At 47.9% G+C, this 18,300-nt stretch overlaps 1 protein-coding gene across 6 annotated transcripts in view; it reads right to left on the reverse strand.

Moving 5' to 3' along the window:
* The window catches only part of LOC119176380 (puratrophin-1), a 540,416-nt gene that overhangs the window by 146,229 nt on the left and 375,887 nt on the right, over positions 1-18,300 (reverse strand). For all 6 annotated transcript variants that reach the window (XM_075877541.1, XM_075877540.1, XM_075877537.1 and 3 more), the window contains one exon: positions 11,595-11,744. In XM_075877541.1, the coding sequence (XP_075733656.1) occupies positions 11,595-11,744 (150 nt within the window). The remainder of the gene's footprint in view (positions 1-11,594; positions 11,745-18,300) is intronic.

Here is an 18,300-nt window from a genome sequence, read left to right on the forward strand (position 1 = left end):
CGTTATAAAGACAAGGAGTAAAAGCTCGGTTGGATACATAGCTATTTATGAGCTTGTCTTTTTTTCCAATTTCTTTAGTACAAAATATAGTCTCCGGCTCTTAGAGTCCGGTTCGTGCATTAATAAACAGAAATAACGGTGCGTGCGTGTGCGTGCGTGTGCGTGCGTGCGTGCGTGCGTGCGTGTGTGTGTGTGTGTGTGTGTGTGTGTGTGTGTGTGTGTGTGTGTGTGTGTGTGTGTGTGTGTGTGTGTGTGTGTGTGTGTGTGTGTGTGTGCGTGTGTGTGTGTGTGTGTGTGTGTGTGTGTGTGTGTGTGTGTGTGTGTGTGTGTGTGTGTGTGTGTGTGTGTGTGTAAAATAACTACAGAGAGAGAGAAAGAGAGAGAGAGACGTGGCGTTTAAGTGCACATTATTGCTGCATTATCTCCTTTGAGTCACAGGAGAAAGAAAACGAGGCACGCTCCCATCGTTTGCGTTTTCCGCCCGTTCAATTAAAAGGTCGCAGATTCGTCGAGAGAAGCTAAAAAGAGGGGATTCAGCTTGTCTGGCACGCGACCTTAGCTCGAGGGCAAATGCCGATGGCTGGATAGGGGTCCCCGACCTGCTCGGTCGGTACCAGACAAGTCGGTTGCGGCGAGAGAGCCTCGATGGGGGACGAAACTGCCGATTACCGGCGGTGCATGTTTACCCACGCAATATACGCGAGAAGCTGCTGAGTATGTTAGCTTTGCACACACATCCTCTTTATCGCCCTTTCCGGAAAGCCAGTTCTCTGAGCAACAAAATAATAAGATCGATAAAGAAAAAAAAAAACCTCGACAAAGGCACAGAATACGTACGGTTGAAGAAAAACTAAAGTGCACACCTGCGGACACTCTGAGATTGCACTTCTGGGCATGGTTCACAAGACATCAACCTAGAAACTAAATCGATCCTGCCAAAAGTCGTGTTCAGGGTTATACTGCGCTCAAAAATGTGAAGGTTTTCAAGAAGATGCCAGAAATGTGATCGAAATATAAACGCCAGATAGGGAAATACAATGAAGACAAAACTCCCTCCGTTGTTTCATCTTCGTGCAATATTGTTGTTAGTACCATCCTTTTCATTCATTCTTTATATATGTCACGCAAACGAGCCATATATAATATTAGGTGACTGATGCGACTGTATGAGGATGCTGGTGTGACACGGTAGACACGATAGAAGCTTCATAAAAGCGCACAAGACAAGTACACGATGAGTTCATGAAAGACACGAGCGCTTACACGACATTATGTGATTAGGACAATATTTTTCGTCTACATATTCGGTACAAATGTTTAGGGTAAACTAGTGTAACACAGCGTGCGAGCATTTCGTGCCTTCCATTCATCATCATGCTGTATTGCACTTTAAACTTCAGTCGTACAGAACCTTTCTAGCGATTCATTGAAATTAAAAAAAAAACTTTGAATAATGCCGTTCAGCACTGTTGGCGTCTTCTCAATGCGACGTACCTCCAAGATGTTGCAATGGCATTGCTGACCGGCGCTTCCTGCAGCTATGTGTGTTCAGACTCGTAAAACGTTATCTTGGGGGTGTATCCACCATAGTTATTTCCTTATATTGAAATGCTTATAAAACGTAGCAAAAAACAGCATATCGTATTTAAATGAGCTTTTAATTTCTAGTAGATGTCTTTCTTTACGCCTAAATACGAGGAAGTTTTCCTATTTCCTTTCCTCTTTCTCTCCCTCTTCATCGGTTTTTCTTTCTCTGTTCTTCCTGTGGAAAAAATATAGGCCCTTGTAAATTGCCAGCTTGTTCCCTCGCGATTTCCTCGGTGTCCTGGTGTATTTGTGTATGGACGTAAATTAATAATAACCAAAGCAGCACAATGAATAGTGTGTCAATCGGACTACGAAATAATGGAAGCGAAGAAAAAAAGTATATTTATTGACGTCATACAGGAAGAAAAAACATATGAATTACAAATAAACTAAATGGACTTCATGGCCCCGAAAACAGACGTGAATCGCACACCCCGTCGTTAATAAAGCCCTCCGAAGTTGAGACTCACACCGCGCTGGAATTAAACACACAAATAAAAGACACACTGAAGCACAGGTAGGACACACACGAGCGCTCGTGTGTGTCCTACCTGTGCTTCAGTGTGTCTTTTATTTGTGTGTTTAATTCCAGCGCGGTGTGAGTCTCAACAATGTTCAACCAACTAGCCCCCACTCTTGCCCTTCCTCCGAAGTTGACCGATCCATCTACAACGTTTTTATCTAACTTAAAACAGTCATATTTGCGGCGCTTTGCATGTATAACTTACTGCTTAATTAAGCAGCAGCATATGTTTAGTTACCCTTTCTTGAATGCTCTTTAGAGATGTCGATGAAGTTTATTCCCTCCAGCTTCATCTGTCACGGTTATTTTGTTTTATGCAGAGCCTTTCGTCACTGCCTATAGTCATTACCACGCCATAACTAGTGTTCTAGCTAAGTGTTCGGTAAGGCTACCAGCTTTAAAAATCAAAATAAAAAAAACACGATGTTTGAAAACCTTTTCAAGTGGGACGCAGACCCCTTTTCCAGCAGGGAGCCGCATAACCGTCATCTTTACGCTGGGATTTGTTACACAAGCACGCTTGTGTTCAGATGCACGTTGGAGAAATGTAGCTGAATGATGCCAGACACGAACTTATTCTGCTTTAATTCCTCACGCACCTGAGCAGGGCATATACGAAGTGTGCGAAGCAACGCTGGCCTCCATCCGATTACTAAATACAGGATACTCTGATGCAAATATTTTTCGCTAACGAAGGCTCAAGGCTCTTGCACAGCGACTTTTTCTTCCGTACACTCTTTCACATTGGGGTTTCGTCTGCTCATTTCAACGATAAGAATGCAGAATAACGTTTATTTGTTAATTTGCCGGTCGATGTATCTCTATGAGAAATACGCCTGTGCTGCCCGTTTTTCACACGTTGATATTTGATACATGTTTCACATTATCCTGGAATGGTTAATCTTCCGAATTTCCTCTTATAGCACTTACAGACACTAATTTACTTCCTTCACTAATTTAATATTTACCACCATTTATTACTAATACGCCCTTCATTTATCTGTTCGTACTTGCAGTATCGCAAAATTCCAAGTCGTTATAATGAACTGCGTTATAATGAATGTTTTACATTCCATAGCAACCACATGACTATCCAATCAATTTCCGAAACATTCTGAAAACTTGGTGTTTTCATGCCCCTACATCTATAGCGCGCTCTTTGAATCTCGCCTCCATCAACGTGCAACCGGGACCGAACCAGCGATTTATCCGAATTCCTCTTACGGTCGCGTCCGCTCCTGCCGCCCGATTCTTGGCCTTATCCACCGTTTACTGCATTGCGCCATTTTGCACTGGACCAACCAACGAACCAGTCATCCAACTTGCGCCGAAAACGGCCAACCAGTTTTTTGGAAGCGGCCGCAGCGACAGCGAGGGAGAGAGAGAACGAAGAACGAGAAAGAAGGTGATATTTTTTTCTTTTTAAACCGGCGAAGGCACAAATTAACGCATCGGAAGCCCCACGGAAAACATGTCCACAAAGCCGGGCGCTGGAGGACAAGGAAGCGACCTTGGCTATCGGCTCCAAGCGATGGGAGTGCCCATGATGGAACGGTGCGTCGTTCGGGACTTTGGGCAGCTTCTCCGACCTCATGCCTGGCGCGCGAACGACTCGAACTCGTACCTTTTTTTTTTTTTATCTTTGCCTCCGGGATGCGCCTCCTTTCGTTTCGAATTACACAGTTATAACCGAAAGTCGTTCGAGCGTATCGCCGCGCGACTTTCCGAACAGCGCGGCAGATAACACCGGAAACGAGACATCCCTGCCTCCGAAATGCAAGTAGAACCTTCGCAAATCGGGAAGCACCGTCCTTCGATGAGGGCACGCGCGTCCGATAGAATATCAAGCATGCGGTCCACTTCTTTGCTGGTCTTCTCCAGAGATATGGAGGGATCAGCGCGCATGATATTTCGGAGAAGGGTCGTTAATCTTACAGACGTGTGGCACGGCAAGTGCCGCTGCGATCCGCGGGATGTTTGCTATTTACTTTCGCCATTTCCACGTGTACACGCGCGAGAAATTTCTTCTGTATTTTTACTTGTCAAAATAGGGCGACCGGCTTTGGTACGAACAGGAAGCGTGCGACTGCGCATCTCGAAGGAAGAAATGTCACTGTGACCCATTACGTGCCCAGTGAAGCAAACTGCCACGGGAATTATTTCTCTCTCTCGCTCTCTCTCTTTATCTATCTGACACACACACACACACTTTACGCATATCTTCTTTATCGGTATAATTCTCAAACATGCTTGTAACTAAGCTGTGACGTGGTCTTCAGTGACCCCCTCCACAATTCTTAATGCCGGACATCCGACTTCACTTCATTTGCCCCACCCAGGTAGTCTAGTGGCTAAGATACTCGGCTGCCTACCCGCAGGTCGTGGGATCGAATCCCGGCTGTGGCGGCTGCATTTCCGATGGAGGCGGAAATGTTGTTGGCCTGTGTGCTCAGATTTGGGTGCACGTTAAAGCACCCCAGGTGGTCAAAATTTCCGCAGCCCTCGACTACGGCGTCTCTCATTATCATATAGTGGTTTTGGGACATTAAAGCCCACATATAAATCATCAATCACTTCATTTATTCATAATAATATCTCGTGTTTCAAGTCCCAAAACCACGCTATGACAATTAGGGCCACCGAAGTGGAGCGCTCCGGTAATTGCGACCATCTATGGGTGTTCGTTAACGTGCACTCACATCACACAGTACGCGGGCCTCTGGGATTCGTCGCGGCCGGGATGGAACACGCCATCTTCGGGGCAGCAGGCGAAAACCGTCACCACTGTTCAAACTAGGTGGACTTGATTTAGTAAAAAAAGGAAGGTGTTCGAACGATATGCAAACGAATTAGTCCAGAATCAATATAATGAAAACTCTGACTTTGAGACAGACACTGCACCGTACGAAGGTATCTATATATGTATCCTAGTTCCACATTTCGCGAGAAAATTGGATACTTCTTGAGTCTCGGTATCGACTTATGCACCATGTTGCGCACCATAAAGACTACCTTATGAAGACACACAGCAACCCGGAAAGGAACACGACTGCGTCGCTCGAGTAAGTTTTTTCCCTTTTCTTCTATTGTCTCGCGCTAAGTGTATGGCGGCGCAGAAGACGCCCAGACTGCGCGGGTCCCCGATGTGACTTTTTCCCCGAGTTCAGTGAACTCTCCTTGTCAGCCACGGAGCCCAGCTGCACGCGCCTTTTCCGACAATGCTCGCGCGCGCTGCTCACACACCGCTGCGCAGCCGAGAAAGACAGCGAGACGGGCGCAGCTGAGCAGCGCGCCGTTGCCTCAGCGGCGCGTGAGAAAGCTTTGAGAGCGCCCGAGGAGCACGCGAGCTTGTCGCGGTGGCAACACAAAAGGCGCGCCGCGGACGCCCGAGCTGTCAGCGCGGACAATGTCGGCGACGGAGCACCTGCTCCGCGCTTATGCAAGTGCTACCGCTTGTGCTACGACTGGCGAACAATGAACGCGGCCGCTGCCGGCATGCACTCGAAGCATGCGCGGACTGCTACAGCGGGAATAGCAAATTAACAGTTATCTTTGCCGTCAAACTAACGAAAACGTGAATAAAAACTTAAGAATGAAATGGAATTTGACGTCCACGAACCAGCATCTGACCATAAAGGAAAAAAAAATATGCGTGGCATGAAGCAGTATTTGAGAGCTAGGTTGTTGTCATTTTGCCACGCCGGCCTGCTATCGGCGTACGTCTCCGGCCCAAACGGAATGGACACAGGCCAACCTGTACTCGCGGTAACGACCGCTTCGCCAACAATGCCACGGGTACAAGCCGATGAATGAGTGGAAGCCTCAATTTTGACATGCCACGGGGGAGCCGAATGGGTGCTAGTCGCGTCCTTCGGGACGATTAATAAGGTGTGACCCGAATTACAGAAAGTACGTTAATTATAAAACCTGCTTGTAAATCTTTCGGACCTCGGATGAATAGTAATCCTGCAAAATCGTATCCTTAACTTTAGCTTTGCACCACAAATTAAGCAGAAAAACAAACCTGTTCAGACTCACGGCGCTGTCTGGCCACGGCTGATCGACTCTCACCAACGCATCATCAGACCTGCTCTGACAACAGCTGTCTATATACCAACATATCAGTTACAGTGTGCATCCTCGAGGTTGTATAATAGAGAAAAATAACATGCGCCAATGCTGATCTTCTTGTCCGGTGGGCATTGCAGTGAACCCTCTCACGATAAGGGAAAAAATAATAAGAAGAAGTGCTTTGCGCCTTAGTGGAGACGCGAACTTCTTCCGCTTGTCCAACGACCACAGCAGGTCCCGACCTGGCAAAACGGTGGGAGGCCGCAGAACATCTCGCCCGACAGGTCGCCTCCGTCGAAGCTGACACGCGCCGTAAAGCCAGGGAAGTCATGAAGAAGACGTCAATGTCGCAGAGGACGCCCGCCAACTGAATCCGTTTTAACGGCAGTCCAAACCGTTACGGGACTGGGGAGTTCACAGACTATTGGTGTCACGACAGTGTTTTCTCTCTCTCTCTCTATTCGCTTCGCGCACACTTGGCAAGCAAACGCGGCAGCGAGTCAACGACATCAGCAGACCTGCTGACGGGGCACCGCGAGAGCTACGACCCACGGCAACAAGGTCACGCCGACCTGTCGCACGCCGCGCCTTCACCACCCACCCACCGCCTGTCGTCGTTTCCCGAGCCATTTTTACCGCGCTCCACGATTCGGCACTGTCTCTCCGTCGAGTGTTTGCTCTGGAGACTACACTCGGGTAGTCTATACGCATGGCTCGTTGTAGGTACTGCACCTAAAAAGGTGGCCACAAGTGCAAATGGGGCAACGCGAGTCCGCATTCCTCGTCTTGCCCTGGTTTTTTTTGTTATTCTTTCTTTCGCGCTACCTGTATACGCCGATTCACGAATTACCAGCTCATCCAAGTGGTTACGCAGAGGACATGCGCCGCAAACGCAAAGCCTTCGGAGGAGTTTGCTTGCAGCTATATAGCTAAATCAGTCACAATAAAGTGCGCAAACGAGGTCTTTATCTCGTGGCTACTGTAATTACAACATTTCTCTCGTCTGCGCATTCTATCAAATAACTATGGTATACAGACTCGCTACTAATCGCAGCCAAAATAGAGTATATTTTTGCATGTGCGGGTGATAAGCACGTATTAATATGCCTCCAGGAATGGTAAAACTACGCGTCGCACGCGCAGCATAAGTGGCGTTTGTAGCCGCTCGTTTCGACAAGCATTTTGAGGTATAATTTTTCTCATATTCAGCGCGTGTTCAAAGTGTATTACTGCCAAAACAAGCTGATAATGCAATATAGTTTAAAGAAGCGAAGATAAGCTAATGCCCGGAAGACAGAGAGAAGGCGACTGCAGCCGACTAGGTGATGTATGTACGAGCTATACTCTCGACTTCGAGTCTGATAGCCAGTAAAAGGAGTATCTAGTGAAAGAGAGGCGCTAAACCCGCTAAACCTCCTATCTACCCTTCAGCCGTGTAGATATATAGCCGGTTGCCGTATCAGGAGAATTCAATCGAGTCGATGGCGCACTCGCGACACACGCAGCTATACTCTTGAGGAGAAGTTATTTTTATTCCTACAGACTCTCTTCGCTGTGCCCCACAGCATTCTAGTCGCCGTTTCGATAAGGTTCGTTGCGCGGAGAAAGACGCCGCAAGCGTAGATTGCGATGGAACCTGGTGGCCCGTAGCGGACGATTTCCTACTCTCCTTTCAGGACGTCAACGGTTCTCGCCAGCCTCGCCACGAGCACGTCCTTAGTGGTGCTCACGCATTTGTGCTCCTCCTCTTTACATGCGATCTCTCAAAAAATTTTTTTTGTTCACAAATACCAATGCATTCACTTTAAATATCAGCTGAGGAAGTACAATTATTTACACTTTTATTCAACTGCGTTTGAGCGCACGTTTCATATCCGGCATTGAAGACTGTCATCACTGCAGAGACAAGTGACAGTTTAGAGGCATCAGTGTCGAAAAGCTGCGTCAAAATGCAACAATTATGCAGGCGTACAATCTTGCGGGACAAACCTGCGAGAGACATGCAATAGCTTGCTCTGACCGAGAGGAATAATAGACAGCGCAAGAAATTTCGCAGCGGAGATGCGTGCAGGAGTCGCAAATGACGGGCTGACTGACTTAATACCGTTTCCGTTAAGATTTTCCTCGTGAACGGGCTGTAGCGACTGAGCTATCTGGCTAGGCAACCACGCCTCTGGAAGGAGGAATGTCGGTCGTCAAGGGCAGCCTGCGAAAGGACCGGCCTCTTCGGTAATGAGCCAAAGCAAAGTTGGCTCACTGCGACCGTGAACTTCACACCGACTTTGACTCACCCGCTAACTCGCGCCAAGAAGGCAGCACAAAAGAAAGCCGACGCGCCGTACAAACGACTTTTTATGTCTGAAAGGAGAGTAGGCGGTCAAAAAGAAATAGCCGGAAAGAAAGGGAACGAACAGGCCCGAAACGGCTTTCAGGATGAGAAAAAGGGGCGAGGGAGGTGATCGTGACCTCCAGTTTCGCGCCCGCCAAAAGTGCTTCGTACGTGCGTGAGGCCGTGCCGAAAGCGGTCCAGTGAAAAAAGGCGGGGGCGGCCACAGGTGGTTCAGCACGCCGCCGAGACCGCGCATCCCGCGGCAACAGCGAGAGCGTCCGCTTTCGTCCTCGCGCATGCAGGTTCCGGCCATCAAGGCGGCACAAGGTGCCCGCTTTTCCTCACGTTCGACGGCGCCCTGGGGGAGGGGGGCGTACTAGCAGCCGCACACAACAAGGGTAACCCTTCTCTCTTGCGCCTATATTTCAAATTGCCGCTCCTTCAGCGGCGCTCCTGCGCCTCTTCTTTATCAGTGTCGGAAGCAAAGCAAGGACGTCCGACGTGACTCGTAAAACTTGAAAACGGGAACAGTCAGAACAAGTCGTAAAGAAGATGGCGAGAAAAAGTGTCGCTACGACGACCGGCAGTCGCTGCGGGGCTACGAAGCTCGGGAGCGCACAGGATGCGGCGACGACAAAAAAAAGTCTCCGAGAAATATTCGCGGGAGGGAGGAGTACGCACGATGGCGGGTGCATAGTAGACGAAGCAAGCAAAGAAGCAGACAGAAAGAACGCCGAACGGAAGAGCGCCCGCCGAGCAACGCCGCGGGTGCACACTGCCGGACGCCGACGATCAACCGGTTCGCGGATCCAAGGGCGCTGTTACGCGGCAGCAGACCGGTGAGCATACCACATCAACCGAGCATCGCCGCCACCGCGGTTTCATGAAGGCAACTAACGGGCGATGGCGCAGATTGCGGGCGTGGACTCCCTCCCGAGCACGTCGGTTTCTCGGTACTACGCGCGCGGAGAGATGCTACACCCTTCTGCTACGCTGCTCTTACTTGGAAGCGCCCAGTAAGGATACGGAATCTGATGTGTGCCATCCCGTCTCCTTCCTCTTTCTCTTGTTTATTGCTTGTTTTGAATTTCCTTAAGGCGCATCGATGGCGCGACAACTAAACCAGCCGACGTCACCGGATGAGCGTTTAAGGCAGCGACGTAATAAGCATTATCAAAGCGCTGCAAGGTACACACGGCGTCGGTTAGTGCCGCGCACAGCGTTGGGGAGTGTCGTGGTCATGCACCGCAGTCTCTGTCGCTTCTTTCTCTTTAAAGTTGAAAACCAATGCAGGGTCAGTTCGTAAGCGTCGAAATGGTTGAGCAGAAGTAGTCACCCTAATTTGACGCAACTGCCAAGAAAAAAATTCATTACGCTGCATGACCTTGTATGTCAGATCAAGATGGCCTACAAAGTACGAGCAGGCAGACACAAAAACTAAGGAGATGACGCTTCCTGTGAATATTTTAGCATTGTTCTCAACTTTATATATACACTTTTTATTGAACTTGCATGCAATTACTCTATTCCAACGGCAACATTTCTTCTGATAGAAAGACAGCGTGCCCAAGCAAACGCAATAATCAATGCAAACGTTGCTGCCACACTTTTTTAACCATTGGTAAAACTTTTCAATGGTTTATGTATACATCAATAATTTCCGCTCACTGTAAAGGTGGAATTACGCATCACTAGTTTTCATCGAACGCTTTACGCGCATCAGTTTAATGTCGGTACCGCCCAGCCAAAAACATTTATTGTATTTGAAAAAAAAAAGAAACATTGATCCTGAACAGCTGGCCAGAATAGATAACGAATTTGTAATCACCGTTAAATAAAGGCGTATATAAACGAAAGTCATGGCGATGAGGGCGCGATTCCTTTGAGCATTTTCATATGCTCGATTAAAAAATCAAATCGCAATAATGTATGAACAAAGGGAAGCCACATGGTAAACAAATACAATCGAGACACTCATTTGAGGTCAACATATGTTAATATACTTGCCAGTGTGTCTCTAGAATTGTTAAATAAATAATCAGAAATAACTGCATTATCAGGAGCCACCCATAAAAATAAAATGTATCCTCCGTCAACCACGCTTCCGAATAGTCTGATTACATGCCACCAAAATGTATTAGCTCGGGCCTCAAGTGACCATAAAAGGTTACTATGCATGTTTGAAAACGTTCATGTTGGTAATCAGCCAGATGCTGTACTGTTTACGTCCCTTTACTAGGTTTCGTTTAATTTTTTATTATAGTCTTCGAAACACGAAATTCAGAAAAGATAGGGCACCAAAGAGGACGTGTATTAAGTAACGAAAAAAAAAGTCACAGCTTTGCCGCAAAGGCGAAGCAATGAACGCGATAGCAACAAATTGGAAGGTCGCGCGCAGAATGGCAAGCAGATCGAAACATGCCCCGCGTTTCTCACGCACATATGACGCACGAAACGTACTCACAGATGAACGCGAATAAGCGTCTCGGTTGTTACTTCGCTGTATCTGAAAAGCGCGCCCTTTTCGCAAGTGGGGACTGTGCTACGAGTGCAGTGACCATTGTGCGCCCGGTAACTACAACAGAATCGTTCCGGTGAAAGCCCTAAGCGTGCGATTGTCCCCATCGCCAGATAAGCGAGCGCTCGCGAGAGCTTCCCCTCTCCGCGGGGCAAAGTACGCGTGGGAGATGAAATCGCGTGCGCCACCGCATCGTGAGAATCTGGCAACGCGCGCTCGCTGCGCCATCTCACTGGTAATGCTGAAAACATGATAGTAGTTCTCCCCCGAAGATTCCCGTCACCAGCGGTAAGTGGTAGATATAAATAGCTTGCCATTTGAACGTTGAAGGAGATGCTCCTCCGTAGCTCAGTGGTTGACGCCTTCCACTCGCGAGCCAAAAGTCCCAACTTTTGATTTTGTGCGCCGGAGTCGTTTTTCGAATCATTTTTTTTTGCCTTTACATGTTTACAGGTACGTATATACATATACGGTGAGTGACGCCGACGCCGGCAAAATCCAACCGAGAGTGTCCATTGCTGTCGTAATAAATTTTTTAGCAGTAAGGGAATGAAGCGTTCACCCACCTGGGAAACATGCGACCCTGGAGAGCAGCAGCCGATGTGCCAGCTGGCTCATGCTGGTCGGTTGGGCTAGGCTGTTGTCGCAGTAGCCGTCGTCGTGCTCCTCTTCCCTCGACAGCGACGTCCGCTCACGGAAGAGGGCAGACAGGCCATCTGCGTCATAAGTATGCAATGATTACATCAGTATCGCACGCGCTATAGTCACAGATGTCAGCTGCAAAAAAAGGGCGCCTTAATTACACTAGAGGAATCGCAGGAGCGAAAAGAGAAAAAATGCAAAACAAGTCCAACTGCACCCGCGTAGGCGACAGAAGAAATACGATACGCAAATGCTGAGCAAAGCTTGGATGAATTTGCGAGATATCCTGTTTGTAAAGCACTGTTCGCAATTCGCCACCCAGGTATACGCCCAGGCTCAGCAACGGCCGAACCTTTCGCATACGAATATTTACAGCGCGAGATGTTCTTGTGAATACGGACACAGTCACATAACGGCTGCCAAGGGGTTAGCATAAAAGTTTTTTTTTTACAACCACACGAAGACGGATCATTACTGAATTAAGAAAAAAATTACTGGGAGAGGTCAACTGGTCCCGTATACACAAAAATGTCTTGCGCTATAGCGCACGAGAATCGTCGCGATGGGCTGAAAATCTCCGTATAAAATATTTCTATAGAATTATTTCTAAAAAGACTTTAGCCCATCGCGACGCTGAATATATCATTAGAAAAGCCAGACAATGACGAGAAATCACTCACGAAGATTTGTTTTTTTTTAATTCGGCCCCTGTTTATTAAACGAAAAAATAAATAAATGCGTAGAATGACCACGCTAAGGTGATAGTGAACGTCGCATTGATGAAAGCGGCCGGTAAGTGATAATATCAGCAAGAATATCCGTGAATGAGGCCCGTCATTATAAAAAGAGGGGCATGTGGCAATCTTAAACAATTTCGCACGAGTACATTTACACTGTGGCGGGCAGCTGGAGCGCGAGCCCAAAACATAACTAGGACATAAAACTTGTCATTGACCAGTTTGTGTGCCCTTGTCCAGATACGTGCCACGCATGTGGTGCTGAGGCAAAGTGTCGCTTATGCTCGCCGCACTGCAATGGATCGGGTGAGGAAGCGGGCACCAAAATGTGTATCGTGGTACAGGTAACATCACTGGGTAAGCAGCGTAACAACCACATGACTACGCATGGGAACAAGAACGAATGGTCGGCGGCGGCGACTTATGCTATGGGCGCCGTATTTCATCTGACCTAGATCTCACTGTGTATACTAAATGGGAACAACTGTGACAGAAACAAACACACGCATTTGTTTTTGCTGCCAGCATGCTTTATGAAGATAACATAGAAGTAACATAATGAAAGAAATAATTTAAATGCCCGATGTTTCAGTACATATTGATCGCACTGCGTCAAGATGTACATATATTAAACAGTACGTAACGTGGCTACGTAAAGTGCGCATTATCTATTTCAACGCAGCAGGAATTCACCTAAAGTTAATTAACCCTCATCATAACACAAAAATTAGGCATGCCTTCAATGTAATATGTTGCTGACTAAAAAGCATCGGCAGCTACATCTGACCAGGCTGCGCTTGTCACACGAGGTCCCGCCAAAGTAAAAAAAAAATTAACGATGCCACCACATTGCGACGTTACTAAGATAAAGGTATACAATAGCCAAGCATACGCACACAAACTCACATGATGAGCTATTGCACGCATGTATCTTGGCGATGTCGCCGTTGATTTGACGTGCACACTCCGCCCGTGTCGCGATGCTCAAATAGTGACGCCACGTGCATAGTTTTGTTGTAACGGATGTGATAGACACGCCTGTGTGTATTCGGGAGATATTTTTTTTCCATTTTCCTCAGCGAACCGTTAGCGTGCCCTGTCAGTGCCTTTGGAGGAATCCTCGTGTCCGTATTAACAAAATTTATCCTACATAAAGTACTGTCCACAATTGCTGAGCAAACGCTCCTCCACTAAAGGTTTTTTTTTTTTGTGAATGCCTGTTTAGTGCATGGGCCACCTTAGAAGTACTTTTTGTTTCAAAGAACTCTCCGTTATTTTTTGCTCCCATTTGCTAATTATCTGTCCAACGTCACGATTGGTTGGGATATGTGCTTCAGATCTCAGTTGAAAGGAAAGAAGTTTTATTGTTTATACGAAGGGGGATACAGGAGAGATACTGGTCTCTTCTTGGAGCACGTGACTGCTGAGGTGCTTGCACAAAAACTGCTGAGGTGCTTGCACAAAAAAAAAAAAACGCAAGACGATTCCGTACAGAACGAGCACCTCACGCAAACCCCTTCTAGAAAGACGCGGTTTCTGTGCTCTCGACATTCAAAAGCCCTGATCTAACGTCAAAATTAATTTTACTTCATAGAGCGGAAGGAGCACAAGAATTATCCAACTTGAGTCAAATAAAGTGCGCGTGAACACATTTTTGTTCTCGTATGCAGTAAGTAAATTTTTATTTTTATTTTCCACGCATTCTCTCTGGGCTTCGTAATGCGCCTGCACTGCGCAGCACTACCGTGATTGTCGGAACTATAAACAATAATGATTTCTATTGCAATTTAACGTCTCAAAACCACAATATGCTTATCAGGGACGCCGTATGGGAGGGCTCCGGAAATTCCGACCACCTGTTTTTTTTTTGTTTTTTTAAACGTGCATTGACATTGCACACCACACGGTCTTCTATAGCGTTTGACCTCCATTGAAAATGCGGCAACCGCGGCCGGGATTCGACCTGCACGACTTTCGGGTCAGCACCCTAGCACTATATAAACCCTAGACCGCCATGGCGGGTGTATTATTACCGCCACCAGCGTTTGCATGAGACATGCGATATTCAATTTGACAAAATAAGATACGATGCTACGAAATACAGCCACTGTTCAGAAGTGGTGTCAATAGCGCATTCCATCTCGTTAATAACTGTTTACTTTTTATTTCAGTTTTGCTTCGACACTGTCTCTCGTCACTTTCCGTGGGCAGGAAAACACATACCTCAGAACTCTCAGGCTTTCAAGTTGCAACGAAAACCTTGATACGGGTGATGTATACCACACCACAAGTTCACACCGTCACGAAAAAACAAAACGCTCCGTTATGACGAACGAGAGTATTTATTATGGAAGTGCATATAATATATATATACGCCCGAGCAAACATATACATGCCCAAGCAAACACATGTATATGCCCAAGAAAACCACCCTGACGAATGCTGGACCCCGGTCGAAGTAGGAATTAATAAGTATTCGTACGTTCGTCTGCTCAAGTTATCGCCTTACTACACAATGACAAAGAATATATATATATATATATATATATATATATATATATATATATATATATATATATATATATATATATATATATATATATATATATATATATATATATATATATATAATAGGAGAGCCTACATCACATGTGTCAGTTGCAGACTCGAAGGTTGCTGGTTCGATCCCGACCCCAGCGGACGCATTTCAATGGGGGCGAAATGGTAGAGGCCATGGTGTACTGTACGATGCGAGTGCACCTCAAAGAACACCAAATGGTCGAAATTTCTGAAAAACATTCGCCCCCCTCCCCTCCAGCGTGTCTTATAATCATATCGTGGCTTTAGGGTGTTAAACCCCGCCCCGCCGCGGTGGTCTAGTGGCTAAGGTACTCGACTGCTGACCCGCAGGTCGCGGGGGCTGCATTTCCCATGGAGGCGGAAACGTTGTAGGCCCGTGTGCTCAGATTTGGCTGCACGTTAAAGAACCCCAGGTGGTCGAAATTTCCGGAGCCCTCCACTACGCCGTCTCTCATAATCATATGGTGCTTTTGGGGCGTTAAACGCCACATATCAATCAATCAATCAGGGTGGAAAACCCAGATATTATTCTTATCACGTGTCTCAATCATACGCACGAAAACAAAATGAAATTAGTCATCAGAAAAGCTTAACTACGTACAGTTCATATCTAAGCTGGCGATCTCAGCTAATCTACATGAAATCCGCGATCTGCTTCGCCTCAACAACCAGCACTGATGCAGCAGTGGTTTGTACGACTTGTTCTTGCACGCAGTCTTGTACGTGTTGCAATAAAGAGCCATGTGCGCACACTTGTTCTGGCGAGCGTTATCGCTGTGTTTGCGCAAGTGATCGTTTACGCATCTGCCGGTTGGCCCAATACATCGTTTCCCGCAGATTACAAGGATGCAGTTCCATCACACTATCTGTACATTGAAATCATCGCACACTATGCTTTTTAACTGGCATCCTGGTTCTTTTGTCTCGAGCGACGTAGTTTCGGTATGACCGACGTGGCTTTTTCGTCAGACCCAATCTGCGTACAGCGGTGACTGTATAGGGCGTTTATTCTTTACTTTTAAATGGCATTCGACCTTTGTAACGCGGTAGTATATATATTTGCTTCTTTTTCTTCACCTCTGATCATTTATTTCCATCAAACGTTTTCCTCTCTAAGCCCTTGCGCATTCTAAAGCAACACCCATTGCAGTGTTGATCGAACACCACAACTCCCTACAAACTATATACACACGCAGTTCTTGTGAGTAGCCTACTCTTGCTTCTTTTTAGTTTTCTTCACTCAACGACGACGATTGCAGGGAACAAGAAGAATGCTGATGAGCGCCGCAAAATTCAAGCGCAATGAACTATTGAGACCGACCTTTCGCTTCGTTTGCCGATATAACGGAGAGGATGTTTATGAACACTCGATAAAACGCAGCCTGCCCGAGTACGCACATGTGCTAAAAAATCGCCTTTCAAGATTCTCTACAGCACAGCCCGAGCACTGCGTAATGATTCATGAGACTTGGAGCGCCTAGCTCGGCGACGTATAAAAGCTATAGCCGGGTTGGCTGTCGTGACAGAGCAGGCTGTGGGCCCGTACGCAATTGTTCGATGTGCCCCGAACGGTCGATTTCGAAGGCTACGCCTCGAAGACAAAGTCGCTGCAATCGGCGCTTTTCGGGAGCAAGTGGGGCTGGCGCAAGCGAGTAGCAGCAGATGACGCAACGCGACGATTCAGGTCAATGTAAATACTGATCGGCTCGAAATTCGACAAGTCCAAGAAAGGAAAGGCCACAATAATGCCGGCTTGATCCGCGATGGCACAATGCCGGCCGTCGTAGGGCTAGATGGACAAGAGAGCCGCCACAGGGGGTCCCGAGCGCTTAGCGGCCGGCCGCTTTCCTCGATGGTTTCCTATCGGGGGGCGTGACTAGGAGGAGGACGAGGCGCTATGTAGGTTAGGCAGAAGACTCGCGGGAGCAGCACGCGAGCGCGCTTTCGATGACTGCTTCTCGGGGACCCAAGCTGGCGCCGAGTGCCTCCGGCCGCTGCCCTTTTCGGCGCGCTCTCCTGGGCCGTCGGCCAGGGCTGACAGGCCGCGGCCTTCTTATACTCACGCAGCCGCAACAAAGACACGCACGGGGCCAACACTAAACAACGCCGGGCAATGAAAACAGGAGCACTGTAGTCGAAGAAGAGCGAAAATGCCACCGCGACAGCGGCTCCGAGAGAGAGTAGCGTGCACGTGGTCGATCATCACGTCGGCCAGTGCTGCAGTGCTCCGGCAGAATTATCACTGATGCGCGCACGTTTCGCCAACGGGCCGAATAAAGGGTGTCTCGCCACTAACTACAGCCACGGGCAGCTCCTCTCCCGAGTGAAAACTCAAAGTAGCAACACCGGCGTAGAATGCCTTCGCGGCATATTTTTCGTACGACCTTCAAAGAGCGGCTGGCGGCCCTTTCCTCCTGTGAACTTCCTTCCTGAAGCCATTGCAGCTCTAATCCGGTTGCTCGCATGCCTCGCGGTGCATGAAGACGTGCCCGCTGAGAATCCACGTGACGCAAGCGCGCGCAGTAACGAGATGCTGAAAGTTGTATGCGCAAACCATTTACAAGCCCTCGAGAGAAGTCCTCGTCCACTCGACACTGCATTCGCACAGGGCTGACGCGCGCCCACTGATGACGCGGACTGCTGTATCAGGGGCATCTATGCCGCGCGTCCACACGTAGACAATGCAAAGCAAAGTCAGTGCAAAGCGAAGACAAAGAAGTGTCACTCCACGCCCCACATCCGAAAACAGGGAAGAGAAGAGAGGGTCGCCTTTTCTCTTTGATGGAGGGGAGTGTCTCTCTCTCTACGAGGCGGCCTGCAGGTCGGCATGCGCATACGACGAATCAGGAACAGTGGCAATGAACTTGGCGCAGCGTCTATTTTGGCAGTGTCTCGAGAGGATCTCTCTGGCTTCAGCCCGGCGACATTCAGCCCTTTATAAGCTCCAGCGGAGTTGTGCCAGTGAGCAGCTGCTGGGAGGGCGGCAGGGGCCCCACGCGTTGCGCCCACGTTGGATGAGCCTCGCAAACGCGTCGCTAACGGTGACACACGTGTCCGCTAATCACCGTCGTCCCAGCGCCGAACAGTAGGACACGCGGAGTGTTCCGTCATCCGCCTATGCGCTAATCACACTAGCTTCACATCTGCGGCGTCACCTTTGATTCGAAATGCCCAGATTGCAATTCTCAAAGGCCACAGAGTTAAAAAGAAGCCCTTATCATCATCACGAAAAAAGCTGGCTGCTTTGACATTACACTGAAGCCGACAGTACGAATGATTTGAAGCAGATAAGTAAAAATTAAATTAGAAACTA

Source organism: Rhipicephalus microplus, chromosome X (assembly GCF_043290135.1).
Source record: "Rhipicephalus microplus isolate Deutch F79 chromosome X, USDA_Rmic, whole genome shotgun sequence".
In the NCBI taxonomy this organism is placed as follows: Eukaryota; Metazoa; Arthropoda; class Arachnida; order Ixodida; family Ixodidae; genus Rhipicephalus; species Rhipicephalus microplus.